A 22,937-nucleotide genomic window follows, 5' to 3' on the forward strand; every position below is an offset into this window, starting at 1 on the left:
TGAATTCAATTCTCCCTGTGCAACAAGAAAACTGTTCTGTTCTGCACACATATATTGTATCTAGGATATACTGTAACCCATTCAACATGTAAAGAACTGCTTGCCATCTGGGGGAAGGGGTAGAGGGAGGGAGGGGGAAAATCGGAACAGAAGTGAATGCAAGGGATAATGCTGTAAAAAATTACCCTGGCATGGATTCTATCAATAAAGTTATTAAAAAAAAAACAATTTTATCTCTTGGTTCTTTTCCTACAGCTTTTTCTCATTCTTTTTCTGGCCTTATGTCTATAAGATCTAAATGGTGTCCTTAACCTTGTTGTCTCTTCTCACTTCATGTTTCCCTTTTGGAAATCTCATTCACTTTCAAATCTGTATCATTATCACTAAACTCTGTTCCAAGTTTAGTTCCTACATTTCTAACTGCCTAAAAAACACGTTCTAGGATGTCCCACTGGTACTTCAAACTCAATGTGACTAAATTTTGTTTAGTATCTTTCACACTAAAAATGTTCTTCCTTCTTTCTTTTCCATTTCTGTCAATAGTACCACTGTTTAGTTAGTGTCCTATGCTTATAATACTGCCTTATTTTTCATTTTCATGTTGTTCAATTCTCATAACCAGTCACCATGTACTATGGATTTCATCCCTACAAAATATCTTTCACCCTTCATTGCTCTCTATCCCAATGTCGACACCCAGGTATATGTTCTCATTACCACCTCCAGTACTATTACAGTGGCCTCCAAATATCTTCCTGCCTTCCTTCTTTGTCCCCTGTAATCCAGCCTTCATTCTGCTATCAAATAAGCTTTCTAATACAAGATCTGTTAATGTCACTCCTCTACTCAAAAATCCTTAAGGGTTTCCCATTGTCTCCTGAATAAAGTCCGGATTCTTTCCCTTGATACTCAAGCAAAGCCTTCAACAATTTGACATCACCATTCTTTCCATCTTTCTTTCATATTATCCTCAACTAGATATTTTACTTCAGCTCAACCAGGCTACTTTGTTCCCTGAACAGATTCTTTGTTCTCAAGTTTTGACTTCTACCAATCATTTAAACTTCATCTAAAATGACATCTAATAACCCAAGTCAATGACCTTTTTTCCATAGGACATTGTATAGCATTTTGTTTTGTAATTCTCTAATGTCTTTATCATATAATATGATAAACTATATTAATCTATATTTGTATCAGATTTTGCCCCCTAACATTGGTAGTAGGTTTAATGAAAACAAGGATTAGTTTTAGCAAAAACTTTGAATCTCTCCCAGCATATAGTATATGCTTAATTGATGGTATGTAATTAATTAATATTTGCTAATGATTACTGAATGAATAGTTCAGATTATATTATGACAGAACAGAGCAACTTTGTAGACACTGATTATCTGGGTTTTCTTGTATTAATGGATTTATTTTCCTCCATAAAATGTGTGCCCCTGGGAAAAGTCTAATGCACTGAGTACAATTGCAAGCTAATTCAGATTTTGTGCACAGGATATGTCAAAGCACCAGGCAGTTAGTGATGACTCAGTGTTATAAGATCTGTAATATTTGCATCTTTGAGAGTACCTTCTGAGCTCTTCCTAATTCTCTTGGGAAAAAAATCCTCTTAATTCCTCTGATGGAGGACAGCAGTCCTTTTCTGGGATCTAAAATACTTAAAATGAATGTTTTAAATCAATTCAGCAAATTAGATGCTGTTGTAATGATATTAGGTACATAGAATGGAAGGGAATCACTGATAGTATGTATTAATTAATTCCTCCAAATAAAAATTATCTGGAGCTAGAAGGAGGAAGTGTCAATGACAAGTTTCAGGACAATTTTCAAACTACTTCTCTCCACGTATCCTGGAAGAGCTAATGGACATGTTTTAAAATTTAATGACAGGGAAGATCAGATGAGGAGGTAAGTTCAGTACTGAGATTAGTGGGGAAGGCAGATAAATAGGTCAGAAAATTCTGGGACTATGCTTTCGATAGAGAGACAGACTTACATGTCCCAACTATCTGACAATTCTCACCTCACTTCAACTGTAAATCAGAACAGTGTCCTTTATATTCCATAAGAGCATGTGATTATAGATTCAGACCTGGAAAGGATCTTAGAGGTCAATTAGCCTAACTGAGACCCCAAAACATGTGTTCCATAGAGCCACATGGGTTCCAGCTCAGAGCTGAAGAAGGGAGTTCAAATCTCCATTTCCCTATAAACTTCTGCTCCATTGAAGATACACTCCAAAATCAATCTCAGAATGAGTCAACTATGCCCCCAGCTATAGTCAAGGGATAAAGGGAAAGCAAGTGCTTTCTGGGGTTACCTATAGAGTGACTTCAGCAAGAGAATCCTGGGGTCTCTTTCACCAAATAGGTAATCTCCTAATGAGAGGAGGGTGATAGTGAGGAAAGCAAATATCACGTATAGGACTACAAAATCTTTTAAGATCTTAAGAATAGAATAAACTAAAAGGTTGAATAATGATTGATTTATGTCAAAAAATCAGCAATGGATTGCACCCTTAACAATATATTCTGGTGTCTTTTTTCTCTTTCTGGGACATACCTATATCAAAGTTCTGAACTCTAACAAATTAATGTCTATAAGACCCTGAAAGAGAGGAAGGATCAATAGAATAGAGAAATTCAGGTGACTAAAAGGGAAAGAATTCAAATTGTGAATGTAAGAAATAGGTATTAGTCATTGCTCAGTCACAGACATTAAATTACTCAGCCAAAGAGTGGAAATAGTAGCTGAAGATTTAAAGTTACAAAAGTCTCCCTATCTTAGGAGCACCACTTCAATAGCTTTAGTGAATCAAATAATTCAGGGGAACATACAAAGCATCTGACAATGTATTTTTTCCAGGTAAGGTCCTTTTGAAATTGCTCTAAGAATAATACAGCTTTATAAGAACTGGCTTACTTAGAATGAGGTCTTCTAGATAGAATGACATGTCTTTTCCATTTCACACAGGCAAATTTTATGCTCCTTTAAAAGATGATATTTCTATAACTGGGCTGTCATCCAACAGAGATAACCACCTCCTGGTCACTGGAGATACCAGTGGCTTTATCCAGGTGTGGGATATTTCAAACTATGCAACAACCCTTTCTTCTGTGGTAAGTTCTTCATGAGGTAATAAGAAATTAAAATGCAACTTCCACTATTTTTCTTTTTTTCCACTCAATTATGTGTGTTAGGACTTCTATCTGAGAAGGAAAGAGGAAGAAACAGCTCCAGCCACCCTCTTGGCAGCAATGATAATTGTCTTTACATGACAGCAAACCAATTTGCTGGCCTAGTTAATTCTAAGATTGAGCCTCAAGTTTCTAGTTGATTCTTCTGCTTCAAGTTTCTTTCTTTAGGGAATAAGTTCCCTAAACAGAATTTATTTTTAATTTTCTGACATCACAAACACTGAGAAAAAAAGATATTTATTTTTCCTTATGAAAGAGAATATTGTATTGTGAAGTAAATACTTTTCTAGAAGAGATCCTATTAATCCCTTTTGGGGAGACTCTAGACTTGGTTAAGAGATTCCCCCAGAATTCCCTGGGAAAATGAGGGAAGAGCTAGGTTCCACAATTATTAGCCTTTTGGGGAAAGGAAGGGGAGAGGGACTCTCTCTCACACTTTCCTTAATACTATTCCCAATGGAAAAAAAAAAAAAAAAGCAAAGAAAAATATAATTCCTAACCAAATTCCTCTTGGACTTTTATCTAGGTTCCACTTATCTTTTATCAAGGAACCCACAAGAAAGATCCAAGACGCATATGTCATGAGAAGGATCCAGCTCCAGGAATAGCACATATATCACTAGTAGGGATTCAAGGATCTAGAGCATTTGTGGCATTGGAAAAAAATCCATTTTCACAAATACTCCCCAGAAGGAATGGCCACTGTTAATAAGCAATTTGTTCCCTCTTTTCATTACATTCATTTCGATGCTAACAAATATTTCATTTTATCTGTAGGTCATTTATCTATTATTAGATAAAAAAAAAAAAAGATTCAGAAACCTGATCTTTAGGAATAAGTCCAATTGACACATTTTTTCTTAATTTTTATTTTGTCAAAAAAAAGAAAAGAAATACAAAACAAAATAAAACAGAATAGAACAAAACATTGTCATATGCCCAGCAGAACAGTAAGGAGGATTCAAAATATATAACAATAAATTACCAATTTGAGAAAAGATATATAATAGTAGAAGAAATTATATCCATAAGTGTCCATCTTTTCTTTTCTTCCTAATAAATTGTGCTTTTGTTCTCTGCTGTGCATCTTTTTTACTTTATTTGTTTTTCCTCCTTTTCATGCCTCCACCTCCCCCAAGTAGGCTATAGTTAAGCAAGGATATATTTACATATATATATATATATACACACACATACAAACACACATACACACACACACACACACATGTTCTCCCCCATACATGCTAACTCTCTGCTTTAATTCTGCCCCTTAATTCATCTTACTTTCCCATGGATCCTTTCCTTGTCTTTTTCCCCTATCCTGTCTTCTTCCTTCCCTCACCCTTCCCCCATTATTTCTTTATAGATTTTATAGGGTGCTATATCCTTCATGGTATATATGTAGTGTTGTCTACTTAACCCATTTCCATGAGGGTTTTCAGAACTACTAGCCCTTCTTTCCCCTCTAATGGTTCTGTCTATTCCCCCTCTATATCTCATTTGTATAACCTAATTACTATTTTTACATTAACTTTGCCCTAATCTTTCTTTTGAGCTACCCTATTGCTGATGTCCATCTTAAACATATGATATACATTTTCCATGTTAAAAAAAATTATCCATGTTAAGTTCCTTGAAATTGATCTTTGCATATTGGCTCAGAATATGATATGCTTATTTTGTTCATGTCACCAGCTCTTATGACCAATTGTTTGTGTCTTTCTTGCATTTTTAATTCTTTAGAATTCGCCCAACAATCCCCTCCTGCTTCGAGGCTGGAAAGCCCACAGTTGCACAGTCGTGAGTGTGGAGTACTTTTCCTATAGTTCGGATTCCTTCATCATCAGTTGTTCTTCAGATGGGACTTCTGGGTTGTGGACTTCAGAGGGAACATTTGTGGGACTATTTGGGCAAGAGAAAAAATGGAACCTGAAAGTGCCAGCTACCTTTTCTTCCCACAAAAATGCTTTCCAGACAACAATGCCAGTCTTGAATTCCAAACTGGAATATTCTACTATTGGAAATGACAGGTTAGGAAACCTCTGGGGTTTTGTCGTTGTTGTTGGGGAAATGTCCATTGCCTTAGGGTCTATATGTTCTTTAAGGGCAAAGATTATCTTCTTTTTTGCTTCTATTTGTGACCTTAATAATTAGTACAGTGCCTTGCTCATAGTAAGTGCTTAATAAATCCCTATTGGTTGGCTTAAAAAAAAAAAATCACACTAAAACAGAAGTGCAGTGGTAAATAGAATTTGGTCAGATGAGATTTTCCTGAATAATGTCTGGGACTGAGGGTAAAGGAGAGGAGGGGTATACAGTAACTACTTCTATGAACTCCTAGCAAAATTAAGTTTCAGAATCTACTAGAACATAACTTCAATATTCTCTTAGGACCATCACAATTTTCCTAAAATATTAATGAAGGCCAGGGCCTCAGTGGCAGAGTTCAATGGATAGAAAGCAAGAATAAAGAGAAATACTCGTAGAAATTGTTATAGGCTAAAGCAAGGGAGTGGAAAATAGAATGAGATCCTTACCAAAAAAAAATTCTGAAGAGGACCAGATTATGTCCTTTTTAATTTTTTTTGTCCTTTTACTGTTAATGGAGAGTTCTTTATCTCAGTAGAAGCAAGACTACCTGTGACTTATAATTTAACTCATTGCTCTTCCTTTCCTTGACTTGGGAAAAACTCAAGATAACCTTTCCTAGACTAGCAAGTTATACATATTGATTAGCCATATAGAAAACTGCTTACCAACTCACAAAGTGCATTTTTAACTGACCTTACCTATTCTTTCCAAGAATCATAAAGATAAGGAGATGTTCTTAATGGAGGGCATTATAAGCAAACATGTATTGATTGCTGACAGCATGTCCAAGCAGTCAGATGATGTATGAACCTTGACAAATTTCTTGCTCCCAATTCAGTTGTTCTTAGGCCTCTTTGTAATTTATTTCAAGCCTTAGATAGATAGAACTGTGTTACTTTGCAAAATTTCATGAAGAAATCTCACCTGAATCTTAGCTCTCCTCTTAGAGAATTTGCAAATCTAAAGTATCTCTAATACTTATTGTGAGAAGTTGCTTGACTTTGAATGAAATGCATGACTCTCAATGTCAAAATGATGTCTATTTATGCTATGACACATTTGTAACTTTTCAAATAATATCCTTCTCCAAAAAATTCCAAAAATTTATTATGTTTTGGTTTGTTTATCTGAACTTGTGATGTCAGTTTTATAATGATCTCCTAATGATAAAACTTCCCCAGACAACAAAAATAACCAATTTCTCTATAGTTAAAGAGCCCATAAGATATTTTAAAATTCGCTTAGGTTCATAATGACATCAGGAGTCAAAACTCACATCTTTTTGGTACTGAAGTCAGATCTCTATCTACCACACCATACCAGTGCTCCAAAGATATAAGTATAGAAATTAACAATACTTTGGTACTTATCATCTTCACTTCTGAATTAGAGAACTAGTAGCAATGGGTTTTTTAGTGGCTCATTTATTGACTATTCACTTGAAGCTTCCTAGAAAATTACATTTGCTAGAACAGTGGATCTCAAAGTGTGAGCCAGACAATCTTGAGAATCTCTAAAATTCTTTCAGAAGATCTACAAATTCAAAATCAATTGTTATTTCTAATATAGTTAATATCTGCAAATATAACCCAAATAAACAAATTTGGATAGAGCTTCAATAATTTTTAATAGTATAAAGATTCTGAGAACAAAAATTTGAGAACCACTGTACTAGAACATCAAACAGAATTGTAGATGCACTGCAATGTTCTCAATCAAAAAATAAAAGGGGGAGGGGGGAATGTTAAGTGACTACCTATTGAATTAAATAAAAAAATACTACAGAAATCTAGATTGCAGGATCTAGATATAAAGCTCAAAGAAGCCATTATTTAGAAATGAAAGTTCAGACATGGAAGAGACTTTAGACATTGAATCCAATCTGTACTGACCTGGAAATTACCAGCCAATACCTAGCCTTAGCATGGCACTCTCTAATGAAGGGAATCCATCTGTGTCCCAAGTTAGCTCATTCCATTTTTAGACAGTTTCATTTGTTAAGAACTATCCTTTATTTGTATATATTATTTGATATCCCTTTGGACTACATTCTGACAACTCACTTAAGACTGAGTCCCTCAAGGAACAACTACCCCAAGCTGAAGCAACTTTATAGGTTCACAGTCCTAAAATTACTTAGCCAACAACCCCCCAAAATGTAAAGGGGTGCAATTAGCTCAGAGCAAAAAGGTATTTATTGAAATGCCAAATAAAAAAATATAGCAATAAAAAATCTTTTCCATAAATTTAGACTCATCATCCCATAAATATACATGACATCAATGGAAATGACAAATGTTCATAACAGACACAAGTAGAAAAGAATACAATTAAGAAAGATACTGGCAGAGGCAACATATATGCTGCTGGGCCCATCATACTCAGCATTGTACCCATCTTCTATGAATCCCTTATGGTGCATAACGAATAACATCTCTTCTCAGTGAGTCACTCTGTAGGGCCAGAACCTGAGGCTGGGTATGGTTCCAATACTTGGATGTAGATTTTACCATCTCCAGCTTCAGGCTCACCTGAATTCCTGACTGATATTATTTCTAGGCATTTTTGAAAGGGCTCAAAACCCATAAACTAAGACTAGCAGTAATCTTAGATCTGGGGCATACTATTCCAGCTCCAGATGCCAGATTCTTATCAACTCTACTTGAATATGTATCTGAACTCTGTTCCACTGTACCCTGTCATGTGATTCTGCTGCAAGATGTCATGGGATGGGGAATAAAGAACTCCTCCATTTCCACCCTTGTTGCACTATCTAAAAGGTACAAGGAAAAACAAATGAATAAACTCCTTCCTCAGGACAGACCCCTGATCAAAAAGTTGACTTATTTGAGCCAAATGAATTCTAACTTCAAAATTCTTTTCAATTTTCCTTATAGTACTTTTTGACTCTAAAAGATTTTTAGTGTTTTAGAAATATTAGTCACTCTGGGCTTCATTCCCAACCAAACAAGAAGATCCAATCCCAGAGTATGAGGGACCTTTGCTAACATAAAAATTCAATAGCAAGAATAAACTAAAAGCTACCAGATGCCATGCTTCCTCCTTTTGGTACCTGACCATCAACTGAGCTCCTCCCTGATCCAGGTTTTCCTAGTTCTGTTCTGTTCCTCTCTTAGGAGCAGCCATGCAGACTCTTTGTCTCCCCACCATGGGATTGTGTCTAAGCTTTCTTCTCCTATCAGTTGATGCACCAAGATCTATTTCTACCAACCCTGACATAGTTGATATAGGTATACTTTCAAGGGTCTCTTTCCCCCAAATCATTGTGTACAGATTTGAATCTCCTGGATGTGACTGGTTAATTCTTTATTTACTTATGTATCTTAAGAAGGATAGGAACTTGATGACAGAGTGGGTTCTAGCTCTCTTTGTCTATCTCTATTTCTGTCTCTGTCTCTCAGTCTCTCTCTCTCTCTCTCTCTCTCTCTCTCTCTCTCTCTCTCTCTTCTCTCTCTCTCTCTCTCTCTCTTTCTCTCTCTCTCTCTTTCTCTCTGTATGTGTATTTTTTTTCTCATTAGAGTCTTTCTTATTTGCTATGCCTATTATCAGCAGAGAAGTCACTGTGAGTTCTCATTTTATATTTTTCCAAGTCAAGAATAAGACCTAAACATATAGTAAAGCCCTAAATTAAAAAAAAAAAAAAAACCAGTGATTTCTCTACGTTGGGGTCTTTGATACTCATTATAGATTTATCTTCAGCCCCTCTTGAATTACCATTTATTCTTCAATATTTTTCATGTCTTCATATCCATTGTACTTCGTCAAGATTATTATTATTCCTTATTATCCTCATTATTCTTTTATCATTATAAATTATTATAAATGCTCAAGGTCTGCATTTTAAGGAATATTCCCTTAACCAAATACTTGTCTTCAGCTCTGCAGATCTATCCACAGCCAATGCTACTGGTCTATAAGTAGGATAAATGCATAATGTCATAGTCAGTGTAAAAATATAACGTATATAAAAAAAGTTATCCAAATAAACTTTTTAGAATGCGCTACCATCACATAGAAATTGTCACACTGTTAATAATCTTTATTCCATTTGGACTCTGAGCTAAACATTTTCCATGACAGTGACAGACATCTATGTTGAGGATATATTTACTATCTGTAGTCTGGCTTTTGATAAGGCATTGAATGAAATTATGTGTATTATTATGCTACAATAAATCATGTATGATTTTAACATATACATGGGAGACTTCTTGTTGGAGAAAAACTTTTTTATTATAGCTTTTTATTTACAAGATATAAGCATGGGTAATTTTTCATCATTGACAATTGCAAAACCTTTTGTTCCAATTTTTCCCTTCCTTCTCCCCACTCTCTCCCCGAGATGGCAGGTTGACCAAAACATGTTAAACATGTTAAAACGTAAGTTAAATACAATATATGTATACATGTCCATACAGTTATTTTGCTGTACAAAAAGAATCAGACTTTGAAATAGTGAACAATTAACCTGTGGAGGAAATCAAAAATGCAGGAGGGAAAAAATAGAGGGATTAGGAATTCTATGTAGTGGTTCTTGTCATCTCCCAAAATTCTTTCGCTGGGTGTAGCTAGTTCAATTCATTATTGCTCTATTGGAATCGATTTGTTTCATTTCACTGTTGAAGATGGCCACATCTATCAGAATCGATCATCAGATAGTATTGTTGTTGAAGCATATAATGATCTCCTGGTCCTGCTCATTTCACTCAGCATCAGTTCATTTAAGTCTCTCCAGGCCTTTCTGCAATCATCCCACTGGTCATTTCTTACAGAACAATAATATTTCATAACATTCATATACCACAGTTTATTCAGCCATTCTCCAATTGAGGCGCATCCACTCTGTTTCCAGTTTCTGGCCACTACAAAGAGGGCTGCCACAAACATTCTTGCACATATAGATCCCTTTCCCTTCTTTAAGAGGAAAAAACTTTTAAGGTCGACATTACCAAATCAAATGCTTATTTATAATCAAAAAACAATAAACTCAATGGGATCCTGTTCTCTCTGCCCCTTTAAGTCAATGATGTGATTGTAAAGATGTAGTCTAATGTGGAATATCATTTTGCAAAAGTTTACTATTATAATCTTTATCAAGTATAACTTCAATTTTTGTAGAAATTCTCCATATTAAAACATAAAAAAGCCAATCCATGTGCACCACAGTGTTGCATTTTTCCCTCAGTATTTGAATTGCACTTAGGCCATATTTCCATCTTTTAGGTAGGCAGAAACAGATATTTCTGGAAGAACCATCATGATGGCTACTCAAAAAGAACTCCAACTTCAGTTCTAACTCAGTGACAAATAATATTTTTCAAACTTCATTTGACTAGTAAATTTGAGAAGTATATAGCTACCTTTTCCTATTAAAATCCCTCCCTCTGTGTTCCATACTAACAGAAGCATTATTAAATTCAATGTATGGGATATAGCTTACAAAAAGAAAATTGGTAATCTGAGAGATAATCATTATATTCAAGTTCAGTATGTCATTATAATGTGTTATATAATATTGAGTGCCTTGTAAAATTTTATACAACTAGCATAGAGATCTAGTAAGAAAGTATGAAAATATCTTTATAATCCTGTCTAGCAGAAAAGTGCTTAATAAAGACCAAAAAATTAAGGTAAAACCCATTGTCTTCCAAAGTAAGATTTACTAATAGTATGAAATTTCAGACAAAACTGACCATAGCTTTGAAAAATCCTTTCTTTGACTTGTTAGAAAACATACAGAAGGCCTAATTTGGAGTTCTTTGCTGTGCCTAATTTATTCTAGACAGTCTCATAGATGAAGAATTGGCAACATGTTATGAGAAGCATGTAAAAATTGCTGACAGCTACAGTCCTTGAGGAAAATTCTTTAAGAACTCAAGCTAAAATCTAACTTTTCAGGTCTGGCTTTATAGGCATCTGTCCTGTGATGTCAATGGTATAGAGCATTGCCACTTTATTATATATCTAAACATAACATTTGTTTTATCTTTGGGATTCTAAGAGAAATAAATGGACTTCAGAATGAAAGAGGCATTTTAAAAAATATATAACTCATATTTTAGACATGAGAATGTAGCTGTTTTGGACCACAATTACATCCTCCTTGAGTTTCAAACTGCAAGATTGCTGCAATCACATAACAGTGTTCAGTGATGACTCTTGCTTACTATGTGATTTCCACTCCTTTTTCATTTAGATTATAATAACATTTCAAAGATGGAAAAATAATGTACTTTTTGGTAACTTTTTTTTTTTTAATAATAAGGTCTATGACTTTTTAAAAGCAAAAACTATGTATTTACAGGAAGAAAAAGTTGTTATTTTTGAAAATGTGTTCTCAGGATCATGAAGAATCCTTTCTAGCTGATTATGCTGAACTGGAGGAAATGGATGGAAAGAATAAACATAGTTAATTTAAAACAGATGGAAGCCTTTACAGAATCCACTGTGGATTTAACTTGGGGATTTTAAAAACTGTATTAAAAACAAAATTTTATTAATATTGTTTTTAAAGTGCCAGAAAATTACAATTATAGAGACATCTCAAAATCCCCAGTGACTAGTTGCTTAATGGAATGGCTCATCTAGAACACACCTGGTCCTTAATTAGATTCTCTCCGATTCCTGCTTGATTTTTTTTTTTCATGGCTGTCCAAATACCATAGATAACAAAGCTCACAGGCAACTGAATCTAATGAAGTAGCATATTAATTAAGCCCTTCAAAATTCTTATATTAGGGTCTAAAATGTAATAAATTCATTGAACTTTGGTTTTGTTAACTCTCCCCATTATATTTTGATCATTTTCAGTCTGGTGTTACAAATTTGATTCCAGGAAAATCTAGGAAATTGTGTGGTTCGTTAATGAGCAGACATTTTTATAAGCTTAAGACTTTTATCTTCTGAAAAAAAACCAATACTTTTCTAGAGACTAGCAACTATGCAACTAATGGATTAAGTTAAAACTTGTAGAAAGAATAATAGAGATTTCAAAAACTGCTGATTTTCCATTGTCTCCTCTGTTGAACTCATAAATGAAAAAATGGTACAGCTTTTCATTTTCAGATATTGAGAATATTTGGGCTGAAACACTGTCAGTACAAATCCAATGTAGAGCACTCACTCACTACCTACTAGCATCTAAATAAGGCCTTTGGTGATAACTCTCCTGTTCTTAAGTCTTTAATTATTTTCAGCTGATTGGTACCTGTAGCATTGTAGTTTATAAATCAAGTTTTTTGACTTTCAGAAAGATTTTTTAAACAAACTAATGATGTTCCTCATTTAGAGTTTCTTCGGATAGACTAACCACAAAATACTCAAGTGAAGCCATAATCGCCCCTTGTATATTTTATGCTGTGACCAGGAATTCCTAACTAATCCCAGACATTACCATAGCAGAATGGTCTGCAGATCTTCTGCTTTTAACTAGTTAAAACCATTATATTTGACTAAGCTCTTCTCCCTTCAGGGGTTCAGTTCATATATATGTGAGAATCCTGTCTTCACCCCTTCTCCCTCATTACCCATCTTTTATGCTGTTTTCTTTGAAAAAAAACTATAATAATATATGAATTGGTTATTCTCAGAGCATTCCTCTTTCCTGCCCAATATTAGTCCTTAAGTGCCAGTTTGCTGATGATCCCTATTAAGACTGTTCCCTATGATCTTAATGAATTTTACAGAAATAATTATTGGTAATTAGGGTTAGAACCCACAGGGTAGAGGTATTCTTATTCTTCCTGCCATGAACCTCTCACCCAAAAAATGCCTGACTAGGCCTCCAGATTTCTTTTACAAGTGAAATCTTTATGTATTTTATGGTTCAGATTAAGTATTTTACTATTGGCATATATGGCCTTGGCCATATCTTGGATACATTTGGATATAATTGAATCACTCTGAATATCATGCTCCCCTGGAACTCTTTATGTTTAGAGATTACCTTGGCAAATGGAATGATAACAGGAAGGGAAAGGATGTGACTGAATGCTACTCATTAATTGGTCAAAAGGGGGATCATATGCTGGCCACTGAAGGAACCCCAAAGGCTGCAGGTGACTCAGAAACTCAGACAGAAGGAATTTACACCAACAGAACTGAACCAAGAAAAGACTTGAAGGGTAAGGTCATTTCCATAGAGAGAGATTTTCTATGAATGAGGATATGAATGTGGGGTTATATAAGTGAGGGATGGTAAACTTAAAACTAAAATTGTGTTTTAAAATAATTGTGACTTTTTTTTACATTTAATACATGATGTCATATGATTTATAATACACATATCTTATTTGATAGTTAAGGCAGACTTTTTTCTATATTTTATAATGAATAAGCTGACTCAGAGAGGTTACATAATTTCCCCAAAGTCACAAGGAAGTAGCAAAGTTGGGATTCAAACCTAGAACCTCTGATTTCAAAACTTTTGACTCTATCTTATCACTATTAGTCATGAGCCACACATCTGAACATAATGTTCATGCTCACATACTACTGACAAAAACAAACAGATTCTTTTCATTGAGTGCATCTTCTAAGCTAAATATGAGAACCTGTCCAAGTACTACCATATGAGAAGATAGTCCAGAAGGAAGATTGACCACCTGTGTGACATAGTACTAATATTAGCTGAAATCATTGTCGGTATATGGCTTAGTGAAACTGAAATTAGAATGCCTGGATTTGATTTCCATATATAGGATGGACTTTCTTTGTAATTGTGGGCAGGTCACATTGTCTATCTGAGCCTTATTTTCCTCATCTATAAAATGGATATTATAGGAAGTATTACATTATTTGCTAAAAATAGTTGTTGAAAGGAAATAACATAAACTGTAAAACGTTTTATATGTATATTGACATTATATTATTGTTATTTTCATCTTTCTGGAAAGCACAAGGCCAATTTCAAACTATTACTATTTTTTCTTTTCCTTCTCTTTGTCTTTTATATTTCCTACTACCTTCTTATAAGTTTTTGCTAACTTCTTTTTTTCTCTTTCTGTTCTTTTTCCTCATTTACTCCCAGGATCATCTACTGATACCCACAGACATTACTAAAATAATATTCTGGGCCAAAAATTGTTACTGGCCTTTAAATTTGATACATAAACTTAGTCATTCAACAAGCATTTGTTAAGTACTTGCTATGTACCAAGCACAGTACTAAATTCTGGAGACACAAAGAAAGGTTAAAAACAGTCCCTACTTACAAGGAATTCACATTCTAATGGGGAAGACAATATGTTAATAACCAAATAGACACAAGATATATACAGGAAGGTAATCTCAAAAGGTAAGGAAATAATAGCAACTAGGGAAAAACTGGAGAGGAAATGGGACTTGGACTAGATTTTGTTTTTAAATTTTTTACATTTTAATAATATTTTATTTTTCCAATACATGCAAAGATATTTTTCAACATTCATCTTTGCAAATCCTTGTGTTCCAAATTTTTCTCCCTCTCTTCTCCCCTCCCCCTTTCCTTAGACAGCAAGCAATGCAATATAAGTGAAACGTGCAATTCTTCTAAACATATTTCCATATTTATTCATGCTACACAAGAAAAATCAGATCAAAAGGAGGGAAAAACACATGAGAAAAAAACAAGCAAACAAACAACAACAACAAAAAGGTGTAAATGCAATTCTTTGATCCACATTCAGTCTCCATAGTTCTCTTTGGATGTGGATGGTTCTTTCCATCACAAGTCTGTTGGAATTGAACAAGTCTGTTGGAGTCATTGTTGAAAAGAGCTAAGTTCATCACAGTTGATTATCAAATAATCTTGTTGCTTTGTACAGTGTTCTCTTGGTTCTGCTTACTTCACTTAGTATCAGTTCATATAAGTCTCTCCAGGCCTTTCTGAAATCATCCTGCTCATTATTTCTTACAAAATAATCACATTCCATTACATTCATATACTATAACTTATTCAGCCATTCCTCAATTGAGGGCATCCACTCAATTTCAAGTTTCTTGCTACTACAAAAAGGGCTGTTACAAACATTTTTGCACATGTTTTACAAACATTTCCTTTTTCCTTTATTATGATCTCTTTGGGATACAGATTGAGCTGAGTTTAAAAAAAAAAAAAAAGCAAAGCAAACTACAACATGAAAGTGAGACAGACAGAGACAGAGAGACAGAGAATATGCTAAGTATGGAGATTAATCAGTGCAAAGACAAAGAACCAGGCAAAAAAATGTCATATGCAAGGAACAGTAAGTAGTATGGTGTAAAGAGATCATAGTGTTTCTACAGGAGGAATAAAAGTTAAAATTAATTTGTTTGCCTAGATGATTTTACTGGAATGGGACTTGTGGGACAGTCTCTTGGAATCACAGATGATAGTTGGGTGAAAAGTAGACACCAAACATGCATGAGTAGCCCTGGTAAGGTACTAAAGGTACTAGTCCTCCCAACATCTCTCAAACACATTGGTGAGTCAGAAAGAGGTATACCGCAAGCATGTGAAAATATTCCCTTTGTAAAATGGTAAATAAGAACATTTTTTTCCAATAATCATGAAAATAGCTGAAGCAGACTATGGAGTGCTTAAAGCTTGGTCAAACATCAAAGACACCAAAGTTACACATTGTATTTGGGACCATCACAAGTCATCCTCCTTTTTGTCTTACCACTGGACTTGAGTGACTATGGAAAAGAGAGTAAGATTGACAACTTTCTGCAACTTTGCCTTGCTTAAATCCAATTCATGTATGAGTCAAAATATCATCCCATGATGTCACTGGTCCGCTTTCAAAACAAAGGAACAACAACAGGGTATAAGATGATCAAAAGGGTAAGACTCTCTCTACAATCTATTAAAACTAAGAGATTTTTCTTATGACACAGAATGACCAAAAATTCATAGATTTAGAGCTAACAGGGAAATTAAAGAACAAATATTCCAACCTCATCATTTTATAGTTGAAAAAATGAAGTGTACAGAAGAATTCATCCAAATTTGCACAAAGCAAAAGAATTTCAATTCATCTTCTATCTTTAAGTCCAGTATTCTTTCTACTGCCTTCCTCCAAACTTTGTAAAAGTAGAAAGCTAATTTACTTTTATCTTCCAATTAAGGACTTTAAAAGTTTCTTGTGATAAAAAAAAGTATATCCCCATTTTGCCTTGGTAATGAATTGGAAGTGGTAGTAATCCAGTTGTGCAAGAGAAATCTTGAGCATTAATAAACAGAAAAATGTTACTTTAGCACTTTTCAAAATGAAGAACTAAAAGTAAAAGAGGAGAATAATAAATTCAATAAAGAGGTATTAGTTCATCTCTTAAAGTGTCTTTAAGAGGAATAATGGAGTTATAATTTTTATTTATTCAAATGTCACATTTATCATTTTTAAAAAAACAGTCCTTAAGATGCCAAAAACTTTCTTGTTCTTAATCACCCATGGTCTCACTCAGCTAAATAGATGAGATCTGAAAAGATGTGAAAAAATTATAGACCATGGAAAAGTTTGTAAAGTGTCTCACTCTGCCATACTGAAACAAATAATTAAAGGGGAAAGGGAAGCAGAAAAAGGAAAAGGGAGAGCAATAGGAGATGTCATCTTCTTTGTCTTGGAATAGAGAACTATAGACAAATTGCTAACAACAACAATTATGATTATTATTGTTATTGTTGAGTCATTGAGTCAGCTGTGCCTGACTCTTCATGATTCCATTTAGGATTTTCTCTTTTTTCGTGTGTTTTTTATTAAAGCTTTTGATTTTCAAAACATATGCATGGATAATTTTTCAACATTGACACTTGCAAAACCTTATGTTCCAAATTTTCCTCTTCTTCCCCCAACCACTACCCCTGGATGGCAAGTAATCCAATATATGTTAAACATATTTTTAAAATATGTTGAATCCAATATATGGATACATATTTATACAATTATGTTTCTGCACAAGAAAAATCAGATCAAAAAGGGAAAAAATGAGAAATAAAACAAAAATGTAAGCAAACAACAAAAAGAGTGAAAATGATATATTGTGATCCACACTCAGTTCCCACAGTCCTCTCTCTGGATGTAGATGGCTCTCTTCATCACAAGATCATTGAAAATGACCTGTGTTGAAAAGACCCACATCCATCAGAATTGATCATCATGTAATCTTCTTGTTGTCATATACAATGATGTCTTGGTTCTGCTAATTTCACTTAGCATCAGTTTATGCAAGTCTCTTCAGGCTTCTTTGAAATCATCCTGCTGATCATTTCTTATAGAACGGGATTTTCTTTACAAAGATACTGGAGTGATTGGCCATTTCCTTCTCCAGCTCATTTTTCAGATGAAGAAATTGGGGCAAACAGGTTAAGTTACTTCCCAGAGTCTCATAATTAGTAAGTATCTGAGATCAATTTGAAATCAAGTCTTCCTGTTTCTGGGACCAGTGCTCCAACAAATTTCTACCACTTTCTTTTGGAACATAGAAAAGTTCCTGATGCTTCTAGTCAGCCAGAAAAACTCAGAAGCCACTAAAGTGAAATTATTGATTAATATGTTGTAGGTTTGTGTCCCAGTCCTGGGGCTATATAGTGTTAACCAACTTGCTGCTTCTTAGTTCTCAGTTTCCCTCTCTGTAAAGTGAGAACATTGGATTTGATCATCTTTAAATTTCCATGAAAAACTCCCATTTCATGATTTGGATTTTATGATATTGCCATGCTAGTTCTCCAATAATATCCTCTTCCTCTAGTGCTGAAGCAGTCTACACAGGATCAGAGATTGTAGAGTTGGAAGGGATCACAGAGAATATCGAGTCCAAACCTTTCATTTTACTGATAAGAAAAGTGAGGCGTAGGAAAGTTTAGTTACTCAAGGACTGGAAAGTAGTAAACGTTGGAGATAGGATGTGAGTTGGGGTCCTCTTGAGTCCAGAGACAAAGCAAATATACCTATAAACCCTCTGAGCTTCTAAAGTGAAAGTCAGTGAACCCTCCAAATAGTGCATCAAACCATCTAGTTCAATGTTAATCTTAATTAGCTCCTCATTTTCTATTTTGAGATCACTACCAATTTCTTCCACTTGACCTCTATCCTATATCTGTCTTTTTATATCTGTCCCTCACTTTTACAGAATCAGAGATAAAATGTTGTGGGGGAAAATTATTTGAGCTCGACTAATCCAATTCAATAAACATGTATTAATGCTTACAATAAATCAAGAACAGTACTAGCTTAGGCACAGAGCTTCAAAGACAAAAATAAAAATTAGCATACTCTCTGCCCTAAGGGGACTTAACAGCCTGCTTCCAGTCATCTGATAAAGTCTTCCTTCTCTTTCCTTCCTAATTGCTCCAAATTAAAGCAAAGGAGCTAATTACATCTTGACTTATATTAGTGATCATTTCATCCTTCAAAATGTCAAAGAATCAAAAAGAAGAAATTCTATTCTATACCTGATTCTTACTGGGAATGATCAATGGCTGGAGTGGAGTTAAAATGATGGGACTGCTGGCAAGAAATGTTCATCCATTTCCAGAATTTTAAGATAAAGGAGAAAAAATCCAGAAAGACATTTACATCCATCTAAACTTGGGTTGAGAAGAAAGACAGGGAGGATCCTATGAAATAAAATTCTGTAGAAGGCATCATCCCAGGAGAGATGGGACAAGCTCAAGAATGAAATTCTCAAAATGCATAGGTAAACAATTCCAACTGAAGAGGAAATATGGAATTTGTATAAAGAGACTGATATGGCCACATGAATAAGTCATTCAACAATTTAGATTCTTTTAAATGAAACTTTCACAATATAGAAGCAAGACCACATAACAGAAAATGAATATGACCATGGTATGGTGCTTTTTAAAAAAAAAATGGAATCAGGAATGATGAAGCTTAGAATGAGCTGAGACTATCAAATGAAGTTTTACAAAGGGAAAAAAAAAGTGGTTATTGGGTTGTTGTTGTTTTTTTTTTTTTTTTGTTTGTTTTTTTTTTTTTTTTTTTTTTTTTTTAGCTATATGGATTGAAAAGAGATGATCAAAAGAAGAGATAAAGACTCTTGGTGAAGTGGATGAAAAGATAACTGACAAAAGAGATAAGAAAAAATTTTCTCAATTCTTAAATTTTGTTTTCTCTGCCAAGGAGAATGATCTATGTACTAGAGATGACAGAATAAAAATGACAACTAAAAAGATGATACCCAAGAAAAGTAGAGATAATAAGAGAGCACCTAACTTCATGGGATGAATTCACATCACCTAGCCCAGATATACTACATTTTATAGATATGGAAAGAACTGGAAGATATGATTTCTGAACTGTCAGAATTGAAAGATCTTGAAAATAAGGGGAAAAATGGAGAAAGGAAAAAGTTTCCATTTTTTAAAAAAAAGAATAGAGTCTCCAACCAAAATCAATGACTTTGATTTTCATTAACAATAAAATTTTAGAACTAATCAATAAAAAAAGATGGTTGATGAAAATCTAGAAAAAGAAGCCTTGATTATAAAGACTTCATCAAGCATAGACCATACCAGATTAGCATGATATCCTTTTTTGGCAAGATTACTAAATTAGTACATGAGGGAGATGGTGTGAATCTAGAATAGAGAAATCAAATTTTGTGACTCCCATATTCAATTATAAGAACCCATATTGTGAATCACAGTTTAAGAAGCTGAGGATTAGATGATAATGTAATTAGGTAGATTTGGCGCAGGTAGATTGATCAGATTGAAAAATTAATTTTTAATGATTTCATGGTAAATCCATATAAAGTTCCTCCAAGGTCCTTAGGCCTGTGCTAATTGACATTTTGATTAATGACTTGAATAAAGGCGTAGATGGCATAATCATCACATTTGTAAATGAAATCAAACTGGGAGCAATAACTAACATACTGGTTGAGAGATTTGGGATTTTAAAGGATCAATGGATTAGAGGATTGAGCTGAATAGGAATGTAGATGGGTCAAAGACACTCCTGGTTCCAATCCTGCTTCTGTCCTTAAAATTAGAAGGAAATTTAGAGACCCCACAAATCTCCCAATGAACATATGGAGAATCTCTTTTACAGTATCCCTAGAAGATACTAATAATCTTGAATACTTTCAGTAAAAGGCAACCCTTTAACTAATAAAACAACACATTCCATTCCTGGATAGCTTCAACTGTTCTTTTGTGTCTAATAACAAGTTAAGGGGAAAATACAAAGTATCATAATGAAAATAACACAGCACTAGTAGTCAGAAGATAGTGATTCTGAAAACTGGTTCTGGTCCTACTTTGCCATCAACTCACTATGTCAACTTGAGCAAATTATTTCATTTCTCTGAGTTTCAAATTCCTTACCTGTAAAATGAAGAAGCTGGATTAAATTATCGTAAGGTCCTTTTAGGCATTCTACATTTTTATATTATTAAGAATCTGCCTCTCTATAACTTTTTTCTCTTGGTCCTGGCTCTGCCTTCTAGAGTTAAAATAAAAACTACTCTCTCTTCCACTTGATAATCTTTCAAATATTTGATAAATATTCATCATATTCACACAAAGTCGTCTCTTCTCCAGGTTTAACATTCCCAGTTTTTTCAGACATTCTTCATATGCACTACGTTAGTGATCTTTTAGAAAGCATGACTTCATTTTTGTATTTGTGGCACTGGTGACTAGCACAATGCCTGTTAGTATTCAGTACTTTCAGTCATGTACAACTCTTCATTTGGGTTTTCGGGTTTTTTGATGAAGATGTTGGAGTGGTTTGCCATTTCTTTCTCTAACTAATTTTACAGATGAGGAATTGAAGCAAGCAGTGTTAAGTGATTTGCTCATTGTCACACAACTAGTAAGTTTCTGAGGCCAAATCTGAACTCAGAAAGATGAGTCTTTCTGATTCCAGAGTGTTATTCTATCCCCTGCATCACCTAGTTGCCCCCAATGCCTAATAGAAGCTTAATAAATTTTTATTAATTAGTTGACATGCTCTGGTTTATCAATGTACCTCCTAGAACAGGATTAGAATCTGTGTGATTTGACAGTGATTAAGTACAGTTGGACCACTGTCTCCCATGATTCAAATACTTTTATCTTTTTCTCTCTACCCTTTGTCCTACCTCTTTCTCCCTCATCAGGAGGGATGCTCCCATCTAAGGGAGCATGGTCTCAGCACCTTATGAAAAAAGACAGCCTCTCTGTGGATTAAGTGGGATTTAGGGGAAAGACTTTCATTACTACCTGCTGCAAGGTCATTAACTTTAACTTGACAAATTGCCAGCTGCTTCAGGAAATGGAATCTCATTAGTATAATTGAGGCTTTGGCAAGCCTGAGGTGCTCAATTTCTAATTTTAGAAAGTGTTGAGAAATAAAATGACAACTGTTTAAGAGACATTGATATTTGCTGTTATATTCTGAAATCAAGAAAAAAAAAAAAACTAGTTTAGTTGGGAGTATCACTTGCTTCTGAAATATCAGGAATTTATTAGACCTAAAGTAAAATTTAAAATTAAATTTAGGGTTGGAATATCTAAATCTAAACAAACAGAATAATATAGTTCATTTGCTCATTTGCCAAATAGTTATTGAGTGCCTACTATATGTAAGGATGCTAATTTTGGCAAGAATCTTCCCCTCACCTTCCTGTACCTCACTACCCTCCCAAATTTCCCCACTCCTAGAAAGATACATTACCATATTTGCACCATTTTCCATTTTCAAACTCTGAGAAGTTATATAATGGGAAAAGAGAGCTAAGGTTGGTCCTACTTTGCTGAATTATTTAAGAGTTAACTCCCTGACCGTCTGTGACATCAGATACCATCCAAGGAAAATGAAAGTAAAGAGATTTTTAACAATAAAAAAGAAAAGTATATATGCTTTTCTCTCTGCCTTCTGCTTTCTCCAATTTTTAGTCTAGATACAAGAGCAAAACACCACCAACAACAAAATTAATGAGTCTAAATAGCAACATGAAGCAATTAATTTAAAAATAAGCTAGTATTTTCTGATACACAAAAAGTATGGGCAACACTGGAATAGGTTAATGAAAAAAAAAGATGTAGAATCATCCTTTTTGGACATTTTAAAAAGAGGAGAGAATTTCATTTGTATGGGTTATTTTACCTGCTGTCACTTCTGAAGATATGGATTGAATGCTCTCTCAAGATCCTTTCTAACCACAAGATTATGACTAATCTGACAAATTTTTTGAGATTGTTTGGGATAAACTGGGGGTGCTCGTTATCACTCTATGACATAAGAGCTAAATGTACTCCTTTCAAAAGATGGTCTTTACACTGGGGTATAAGAGGTGTCAAGAGTAAAGTAATTATCCTATAAAATGCAAATGATAGAATGGGACAAATAATTTTTCTCTTAATTAGTCAATTGAATTTGACTACATTGGGGAGATTATGCTCCTTATAAGCTCTTTTTAATTATATTCCTAATACAAGGAGCAGGAGCTGACTGATTGCCCATTTATATTAGTATCACAAAAAGCAGTAAAACATTAGTTGGTAGAAAATCAAATCATGACAAAAAATAAAAGTGATTTATCTTCTAACAATAATATGGTCCTTGGCTCGTTTAAGGAGACCTACTTTCTGCTTAGTAGCACAGCCTTTTTTATAGTTATACTACTGGATCAACAATAAAGAATTCATAC

General features: G+C 34.2%; 1 protein-coding gene across 1 annotated transcript in view; it reads left to right on the forward strand.

Moving 5' to 3' along the window:
• The window catches only part of LOC127560555 (WD repeat-containing protein on Y chromosome-like), a 115,797-nt gene that overhangs the window by 86,463 nt on the left and 6,397 nt on the right, over positions 1–22,937 (forward strand). Inside the window, exons 17-19 of the mRNA XM_051995231.1 lie at positions 2,983–3,128; positions 4,950–5,236; positions 13,257–13,441. Of these exons, the coding sequence (XP_051851191.1) occupies positions 2,983–3,128; positions 4,950–5,236; positions 13,257–13,441 (618 nt within the window). The remainder of the gene's footprint in view (positions 1–2,982; positions 3,129–4,949; positions 5,237–13,256; positions 13,442–22,937) is intronic.

Source organism: Antechinus flavipes, chromosome 4 (assembly GCF_016432865.1).
Source record: "Antechinus flavipes isolate AdamAnt ecotype Samford, QLD, Australia chromosome 4, AdamAnt_v2, whole genome shotgun sequence".
Classification (NCBI taxonomy): domain Eukaryota; kingdom Metazoa; phylum Chordata; class Mammalia; order Dasyuromorphia; family Dasyuridae; genus Antechinus; species Antechinus flavipes.